The 10,316-nt window shown below is 30.3% G+C and overlaps 1 protein-coding gene across 1 annotated transcript; it reads left to right on the top strand.

Moving 5' to 3' along the window:
• Positions 1-7,404: 7,404 nt before the first annotated feature.
• LOC112702350 (alcohol acyltransferase 9) lies at positions 7,405-9,615 on the top strand. Its single transcript, XM_025753347.3, has 2 exons — positions 7,405-8,431; positions 8,959-9,615. The coding sequence occupies exons 1-2, from the start codon at positions 7,556-7,558 to the stop codon at positions 9,421-9,423; spliced, it is 1,341 nt and encodes a 446-aa protein (XP_025609132.1). The 5' UTR covers positions 7,405-7,555; the 3' UTR covers positions 9,424-9,615.
• The last annotated feature ends 701 nt before the right edge of the window (positions 9,616-10,316 follow it).

Raw genomic sequence — 10,316 nt, 5'->3', positions numbered from 1 at the left:
CATCTTGTATTCCACCATAGCTTGGTTGGGATAATTCAACCTCTTCAACTTGCGGTCCAGACACTGGGGGTGGAATGTCAGCTGCCGATGTTGCCGGATTGGTACTGTTGGTTGCTTCAGGTGCAGGTGTACTCCCAGTGTACTCCCAGGCCACCAACACTCAATTACCTTGTCATATCCCAACTCCTTGAAATAGTTCCTGATGAAGAAGACATCAAGTCTATTCTCATCTAAATCACCTAAGCAAGCTTTGTCAGGTGAGTAAACCAACTTTCCATCAGCATTCTTCTTAAACGTTCCACCATTATGGAACATTATATCCAGCAACTTCTCCATCTATATTGGAAAAAAATATACAACATTTTTACTAAAATATAGAATCCACAATCAACAACAGATCATATGTCAAAATCCCTAACTAACAACTATTTCAGTCACCATGCCATTATAGAAATTTCATATTTTCGGTTTGAAAACAGAGCATTCTGATTACCCCTACCCGCACCACCCAATGCAAAAACCCTATCCACTAACATAGCATCCATGGTTTCCCATCAATCTACACCAAATTTCCAAGTAAAATCCATAATGTACGATACCTTACCACTACGTAGAACAGAAAAATACTATGTAATATTCTGCATGCCTACCTCTGTCACAGGAGATTCCAGACAGAATCTTTGCTCCTTCCTTCACCGATCTTCAGCCAACGATGAAGAGGTTCCACTGAACTCCAAGTCACGCTAGGAGTCTAGAATGCCAGGGTTTGATGGTTTCAGTTCGCAGGAGATGAAGAAGACGAAGTGATCTTTGAATATTGGGGGAGGGGGTTTGAAAGTTTTGTAGATGCTGAATTGAAACGGTGTCGTCTATTAGTGGGTTTAGCGCCAAAACCCAATACGACGTCGTTTTCGTTCATCCAGCGTGACACTCATTCGTCACGTCACTCCCGGCGGTAAGGAATCTGGCCGGAAAATATGCGGGAGACCAACTTGATGCATTTTTTTTCAATCTGAAGGACTAAATTTGTGCAATTGGGAACTCAGGGACTAAATCGGTGCATTTTGTGAATCTCGGACCACTTTGGTGTTTAACTCGGTATAAGTTAAACAACATTTATTTTACTATAATCCATCTTGATACAAAAATTACTAAATATAAATCACTTAATACAAACTTATTTTTTATCAAAGTTAAGTTTACAAAATCAATTTTATGCAAATTTCAATCTGTAAACTGTAATCCAAACACACACTTAATTATCCTATCTATGGTTGTCTTAGGTGGCTTGTAAAGAATTTTTTTCAATGCGTTCTTTAGTAAAGAAGTACCTCATTTTTTCAAAATGATTCCGAGCCAAAACAAGATCTGAGGAAACAAATCGATGTTTGTTTTGAATCGCCAATTCAAGTAAGAGGAATTTTTAGGTTGATATATAACAAAATTTTGAATGTTAATTATTGAACAATGACTTATTTGAATGTATGTTCAAATAACATTTCCATCAATTTTGAATGTTATCTGAATAATTTTTCATGTGTCGGTATTTAATTTTAGAGAAAATTTCACTCCCCTTCCCTTTCCTGTGAAATGCTAAAATGACACTCCCCTCCCCTCTATTTTATAAATGTACATTTCTCTCCCTTCTAACTTTTAAAAAACCTCATTTTTAATCCATTTTAAACTTTTTGTGTTAACTAATGTTAACTTTATCCATTTTTTAAGAAAAAAAATTATTTTTTAAAAAAATATTCATTAGCAAAAATTTTATTTTTTATTATTAAATTTTGCTTAATAAAATATTTTTTAATAAAATATTTTTTATTGATTAAATTGTATTTTTAAAAAATTTAATAATTATGTTATTTTTTTAAATACCCTTTAATAATTTTTTAATTATTAAATTATAATTTTACCAAAATTTTTGTTAACAATTTGTTTATATTTTACTATTAATTTTTCGATATCTATATATTATTTTAACATTAAATAAAAAATTTTAGTAAGATTATTTTTCAATATCCATAAATATTAATTGTTATACATATTACCAGTGGTAAGATTTTTTTATTTAATATTAAAATAATATATATTAATATAAAAAAATTAATAGTAAATATAAAAATAATTGTTAACAAAAATTTTAGTAAAATCACAATTTAATAATTAAAAAATTATTGAAAAATAGGTATCTTAGAAAAAAATAATTTAATTATTAATTTTTTTTGAAAATATTTCGTTAAAAATACAATTTAATTAATAAAAGAATAATTTATTAAAGGATATTTTAGTAAGCAAAATTTAATGATAAAAAATAAAATTTTTGTTAATGGATATTTTTTCAAAAATAATTTATTTTTTTCATAAAAAATGATAAAGTTAACATTATTAACACAAAAAATTTAAAATGGATTAAAGAGAAGGTTTTTTAAAAGTTAGAAGGGAGGAAAATGTACATTTATAAAATAGAGGGGAGAAGAGGGCGAAAGCTAGTGCACTCCAGGTAAAGTAGGGAGTGCAACACTCTTTAAAAATTAACCTATTATCAAAAGTGATCAGGTAAATTAAATTTATTTATTATTGTTATTATTTTTTTTATTATGGGGTGAACAAACAAACTGACACTGACAAAAAAAACTAATTCGCTCGTTTAACAGAGGATTATCTTTACACCAAAAAAATACTCAAAAAATTTAATAGAATTTCTCCGTTATTCTGTTACTGTTGATGTGATGTCTTCAAGTATTTTCACTGTTTTGTTTACTAGTAGGTGTTTTTACTATTGTTCTGTCTAGCCATAGATTTTGACGCTCTTGAACCCACTCCATTCCACCTCTACCATAAATGGATCTTCAAAGCCGAAAAAATTGCTGCCATAGAAAAGGAAGACGCTGTCTGTCACTGCTACTAGTTGGCTAACTCCAAACTGATTCTGTAGAAGAGCCGGTCTCCATGAAGGCGCCATGATTCTCAAATGATAACGCAGTTAAAGCACAAAATACATGACAGTTATAACAAGTCCGTTATCTTTTATTTCAAATTATCCTCAACTTGTACGTAACAGAATGAAAAATTAAAATATAATTTTATTTAAACAATTATTTGTATTATTTTTTATTAATTTATTCAAAAAATAATTAAATTTTAAAACCAATTAGTATAAAATATTACAGATATAAAACTAAGAAAATTTTTTATTTATATAAGAATGAGCCTAATAAATAATTATTTTATTTAAATATAATTAAGAGTATTTCTTTCTTTGTCAACGAGTTATAATTCAAATGACATATAGTAGAAGCACAATTTTACTATATTAGCACCTTAAGAGTGGTAAATCCATGAACTAGTAACAGTTAAAACTTTTACATCTTACTATATCTTATATCAACAACGAAAATGTATGTACTATAGTGATCAGAGATTATATGGCGTTTGTAACCTTTGTATTTTGAACCAAATAAAGGAAAGTATTATTTTAAGAAAAATTAACAATATATTTTTAATATTATTTTTAATACAAAATAATAAATTTTAAATATTTTTTTAAATAATATATATTAACTAAAATACTATAATTATCCTAAATAATATATTATAAATATAGTAAAATGATATATTTCAATAAAAAATTGTTAATAAAAAATTATATAAATTTTTGTTTCGCACAAAATAAAATTATTATATGCTTGTTTGCTTTTTATGTTATATATATGATTTTTTTAATTAAATTAATATAATACAAAATCTTTTATTATTTTATTCATATTTAATATTTTAATTTTGTTTCTCACAAAATAAAATTATATATATATATATAACACAAAAAATTTTATCATTGTGTTTATATTTAATATTATAATTTTATTTTACATAAAACAAAATTTATTTAAATTTTAATATTATATACATAAAATATATATAACACAATTTTTTATCATTGTGTTTATATTCAATATTATAATTTTATTTCACACAAAATAAAATTTATTTAAATTTTAATATTATTTAAATTTTTTTTAGATTTAGTACATGAATTTTTAATTTATTTTTTTATGTATTATTTATTTTAATTCTAAAGTCCAATAATTTTTTTTTACAAATATGTTATTTTTAATATTTATATACTATTTTTTTATTTTGAATTTCAGCCCAATATCTAAAATTTATAAAAAAATTCTAAAACTTGTAAAAAATAATTAACCTGATTAACATGTTACCTTTTTAAATCCAGACTATTCAAATAAAATATAACAAATGAAGAATTTAGATTTAACGAATTCACAAGGTGTGCAGCACTCTATACTTAGTAAGGAGCATTTCAGAATGAGCCGGGAGAAGAGTGATATTTTAGCATCACGCAAGAGAGGAAAATGGCATTTTCTCTTAATTTTATTACACTTTAGACAAATTTAAAGGACATTTTCTTCTTTTTCTCCAACCTCACTGTAGATACTACTAGATGTGTCATATATACTACTGGTGCAAGATAGCGGAGACTCATATCGATCCATCCCTATCTATGTTGTTTCACTATTCAATCTTTTGTCTTAGTGTGGAAGAAGGAGACCATGTTAATGGGAGAAAATGAGAGAGAATTTATTGGGCGGTGATGTGGCTAAGTTCAAGATTTCACAATCTTTAGAATCGATGGTTTCTGTCATTGTTGGTGTCACGCAGTACACTAAACAATTTAGATGCCCGCATATGAATCTTAATCACTTATATATTGTAAACAGAAATATTAGAAGATTATTAGAATTTATTATTTTTGTTTAATAATTAATTATTATTATTTAAAAATATAAATTAAAATATATTGTTAGATTATTAATTACTAAACAAATTAAGTTGATGATTAAAATTAATAAACAAAAATAATAAATTTTGATAATTTTTTAATATTTTTCTGTCATAAAAATATGATGTTAATTACTTTATTTAGCACATTATTGGAAGGCAACTTGGCATCATGCATCTTAGTCTTATTAACACATATATATGTAGACCCCCTATATATTACTCCTAAATATTCTTTAAAAAAAAAGAAAAAGAAATGATATGTTATATTTATATTATATTGTATTTCGTTTGAAATATATTAATCATTTTGTTTAATAATAGCTCAAATATCAAACCCAATTGAGTTAACAAAAAAAGTCAATTGCAGGGCTACACAACTAAATAGATCTACTTATTTATTATTTTTTAAAATAAGTTTTATTATTCGATTTCTTCCGATTTTTTTAAACATCACAATTTCATCTACCACCATTTTTGATTGGCCACCTTTTATCGTCACTATACATCTTAAATCTTAAATCTTAAATTTTAAATCTTGAATTAGTGTATTTCACTTTTAAATGTTTAATTTTTTTATTCGAGTTTTGGATATTTTTATTATTTTTAATTTTAGATCTTTTTTATATTTATATATTTTTAATTATTGGTTGATTTTCAAATTAATTAGCTGAATTAATATAATCTTTTTGGATATTTTCTTAAAGTAAACACTAAATAATAAAATTTGCAAATAATATTAACCGTTCACATTATTCGTAAACGGCATTTAGTAAGTTGCTCGTGGATGTATGTATGTAGTACTTTTGCATGCAAATTGTTAATTTTAGGAACAAAATCTTGGCAATATTCAGTTACCACACCGAAAAGTAGATTTACTAAATTTTTAATGATAGATTCAGTTTCACTTTATCTGGTGATAATCGGATAAGCCACTTTTATTATTTCAACAAGCTAAGGTGCTTCAAGTTAGAACTTGTTTCCTCAAAGTATAAGATGCCATTCAAAGAAATGAAGAATAACACTTTTATCGATAGCATTTATAGCGTAACACTGCACATACTATTAGCATGATTATTTCTATAAAAATCTCTTCATATAATAAAAGATTATACATATTTAATTTGATTGAACTATTAAAATTGTTCTCAGATATCTTTAGATAAAATTTCTTAATTCATGTTATTATTCCTAATAAATCTCTAAGGTAAGACCTTTTAGAGGAAGAGATAAAGATGAAAAATAATCTCCCAAAGGGAATTTGTTTTCTTACTTCATTATTATTTTTTATATTATATATGTATAAAAAGGATAAAAAATTCCGAGAGGGACAACCCCACTCCATAAGTTCTCAATTGTGTGGATCCATGCAACTATATTCTGTCGGACTCCTAGGATCGGATATCGATTGCAAAATGTAATAATTATATACTTTATCACAAATATAAATATAAACTAATTAAACATTGAACCTACCAAATTTATTTTGACACCAATGATTATTAGAGCACATTATTAAGGGTAAATAATGAATATGAATGATGAGTCCAATTATATATGAATACATCCTTTTTATCCATAAAGCCTAACCTTAAGTGAATTCTCTTCACCATGTATAAAATTCTACTAGGTTTTTGTAGGGACACCAAATGCGAAACTCGACAGAGTGACAGATATAAATATAAATTTGAAAATGAATCAACAAACCCGGCCCAGGACAAGTAGATTCTCGCAACCACCACTAAAAAACAGAAACTAAATTTTCAAGACTCAAATATGGCTACGTGGAGACTCAGATTGTGGAGGCTAGTGAAAGCTATAACCCTCCAACCCAACAGACAAAAACCAAAGCCAACATATATAGCTGTTCTACATTTGTTTTTAGATATTTATATTTATTTCGTCCATGAGGTTGTAATTTTAATTAAACATATAATTAAATCTTGAATTTTCAAGAATAAAAAAAAGTAAAATTTGAAATTCTAAGATATATATAATATCATCCAGACATTATAACTAGGTTGTAATTAAAGATCACATTCGATAAAAGCGACTATATAAAGTTATAATTAAATTACTTATGCATTGTTATTCTGTATTTTCATTGTGATAGTTTATTTCTCACTTCTTAACTGATAATAAAATATCTTACTGGATTATTAGACTAAAAAATTAATATAAAAAAATTGAGTTGATAATTAAATAATAATAAAAAATAATATTAAAGAAGTGTTAAGAGTTAGTAAATTTTATAATTTATAATAATCAATTAATTATTATTAATATTTTTAATGATATAAAATTAAATCTAGTAATATAAAATTACTCATTTTTTTTTGATAATTAAGTACTAACTAAATTTTAATAAGAGTGCTGCCTAAACTTTCTCTAAATTCTAATAGTACCTAACATTTTCCTAATCCAACAAAAGAGAATAACACACAATATCAGAATCATCATTAAAACTAAGAAACATTTAGTCCATTCTACTATATAGCGGTAGCCTAAGAAACTTGGTACAAATGTTTGAGAATTATAGACAAACATGAGAAGTAACCCCACAAGGTATTAGTAGTAAACTGAACTACACACATCACATGGGATCCCCTTACAAATAAAGCCTACTTTGTAGCTTCATTTCTCACAAACACCTTTAATTTCATATGTGTTGAGGGCTTTAATTTACCTTTCTCAACTCTATACAAGCACTTGTGCCCTACCATCGCCATCGTCTTGAAATCCTCTCAACATTGTTATGGCAACTTCCGTACAAGTAAAACAAGCCCTCGTTATTACTCCCTCCGAGCCCACGCCGGCCCGCGTCCTCGCTCTTTCAGCTATTGACTCCCAACTATTCCTTCGTTTCACCGTAGAGTACCTCTTGGTCTACCGGGCCTGGCACGGGCTTGATCAGGCTGCCACCACAGCCCGTCTAAAATCGGCATTAGCTGAAGCGCTTGTTCCCTACTATCCGTTTGCAGGCAGGATCAGGCCCCGCCCAGATGCCCCGGGCCTTGAGGTGCTCTGCCGGGCCCAGGGTGCAGTGTTCATTGAGGCCTTTTCTGACCGTTACAGTTCCAACGACTTAGAGAAACCGCCGAAAACTGTTGCTCAGTGGAGAAAACTGTTGTCCCTCCACGTGGCAGACGTTCTAAGAGGATCCCCGCCGCTGGTCGTTCAGCTCACGTGGCTCCGCGACGGTGCAGCAGCGATCGCCGTTGGAATCAGTCACTGTATCTCCGACGGAATCGGAAGTGCAGAGTTTCTCAACTACTTCGCGGAGTTAGCTTCTGGGAAACGCGTCGCCGGTTCAAGACCGAAACCTGTTTGGGAGCGTCACCTCCTGAATCCGCCACCACCGGCGGGAAAGAAATGCGTCCGGGTCAACCCGGCGAGTCACCCAGAGTTCAACCGAGTGCCTGACCTCTGTGACTTCATGAACCTGGTCTCTACCGGACTCAAGCCTACCTCCATCACCTTCGATAAAATGAGGCTCGGCGAGTTGAAGAGGCTCGCCCAGTGCACGAGTCAACCCGGCGATGAGTCATCGTCGTTCTACACGTCTTTCGAGGTCCTCGCAGCTCACGTGTGGAGGAGCTGGGCCAGAGCACTGGAATTTCCGCCAAATCAGGTAATAACAAAACGAAAATGCTCAAAATCCACGTGTAACTTATTAATGATGCTCTTATTTTAACAATAACTAACTCGTGTTAATCCTAACCGTCCTAAGTCGTAACAAACTTATTAACTAACTCGAGCAACGTTGCTTGACTTGCTTCCTACATTCTTGATTGAGATTATCTTGCACATTTTTCTGTCTATTTTCTCAAAAAACAAATGAAAATTTCGATCCTTACAAAAATTATTTTAGGATAATATCATCATTGTTAGAATAAAAAAAATAAACATTTTAATCTTTAAAAAATCACTTTATTATTCTTCGAAAAAATTGATCTGGATTGAGTTGGATGTTGTTCACTCAAAATTTTTTTTTTTCTAAATACATATAAGCCATGTTAGGTAGTCATTAGCTTTAATTCTAGCTGGGCAAATATAATAATTTGTGTCCTGTAAAATATATAATGTAAAAAAAAAAAAAAACCAAATTATACTACATGTACAAGTGTGATTATGAATTAATGATGATGATGATAACAGGTGTTGAAACTGCTTTTTAGCATCAACGTACGGAACCGGGTCAAACCGGGTTTACCAGAAGGTTACTACGGTAACGCATTCGTATTGGGATGCGCAGTGACGAGAGCTAGGGATCTGGAGGAGAAAGGAATCGGGTACGGGTCGGGATTGGTAAGAATGGCGAAGGAAAGAGTGGGGAAGCAGTACGTGAGGGAAGTGAGTGAGTTAGTGTCCGAGTCAATGGCGAATCCGGACTCAGTGGGAGTGCTTATAGTGTCGCAGTGGTCGAGGTTGGGAATGGAGAGGGTGGATTTCGGGATGGGGAAGCCGGAGCACGTGGGATCGGTGTGCTGCGACAGATACTGTTTATTTTTGCCGGCGAGTGATAATGAAGATGAGAGTAGGGAGGGCGTGAAGGTGATGGTGGCGGTGCCTACTTTCGCCGTTGACAGTTACCAGTTCTTGATGCGAGATTCCAATCTTTAAAGTAAGACATGAAAGTCGGTTACATCTAGGCACATAGTATGTTTTTTCCTACGTTGACTTGTGTAACTGGTTTTTGTCATTTTTCTTGGTACTTTTTCTAGCTAGCTAAGTTATGTATCTTGTATGTTCTCTCGGTAATTTCATTTTTTTAAACGAAATAATAATAATTAGAGTAGTAGACTATTTGTTGGACGGTTGGACCACACATTCAACCTTTTTTTGTCTGAAATTCCGTACAGAGAAATTACTATTTCATGTGAAAATATATTATTGGGCATGTTGGGCTTATATTGAAGGTCCAAATTCATCACCTTCCTTAGGAATGAATTGGTATTTGGTTTGATTTTGCAAAGAAGCAACAAAGGATAACTAAAAGTTAGCATTCACGTTAATATGGGAAAAGAGTCGCAACCTTAGAAGATCGCTAGTTTTAAGTTTTGAGATTGTGTTAAGCTTCTCCGAGAAAATTCGTACACATTCAAGTATAATAGTTGAAGCTATGAATATTAGACAAGCTTTTATTATTATTGATAATTTGAATTAAAAAAAACATTAATTGAATTAGATAGTTTAAAATTAATTCAAACCATAAAATCAATTAGTTTGATTGAAAAAATTGAAGTAATATTACAGAATATTAGAGAGCTAAAAAAAATTACTAAATTGTGGACTAACTTAGATATTATACGAGTATTTATAAGTCGGGTGAAATCGAGTTTAAGTAGACCCAGATTCAGCCCTAAAAGGACAGCAGATTTATTTTGATTAAATCCAAAAAAAATCGTTGGTCAGCGACAAACCCTTAATAGAGCTCAGTACTGCGGCAGATTAGTCCTTGACTTGTCGGGTAAGGGAATACCGTGGAAAACAAAAAAAAAATTCAAAAAAAATCG

The sequence above is a fragment of the Arachis hypogaea genome, chromosome 7, assembly GCF_003086295.3.
Source record: "Arachis hypogaea cultivar Tifrunner chromosome 7, arahy.Tifrunner.gnm2.J5K5, whole genome shotgun sequence".
Classification (NCBI taxonomy): domain Eukaryota; kingdom Viridiplantae; phylum Streptophyta; class Magnoliopsida; order Fabales; family Fabaceae; genus Arachis; species Arachis hypogaea.
The sequence above is the reverse complement of the archived record's forward strand: the minus strand, read 5'-3'. Positions and strand labels throughout refer to the sequence as shown.

What these genes read in the sequence shown, in the direction of transcription:
- LOC112702350 (XM_025753347.3), top strand. Translation starts at nt 7,556, where the DNA reads ATGGCAACTTCCGTACAAGTAAAACAAGCCCTCGTTATTACTCCCTCC. An exon ending in TGGAATTTCCGCCAAATCAG is followed by an intron (nt 8,432 to 8,958) that starts GTAATAACAAAA and finishes TGATGATAACAG; the next exon opens with GTGTTGAAACTGCTTTTTAG.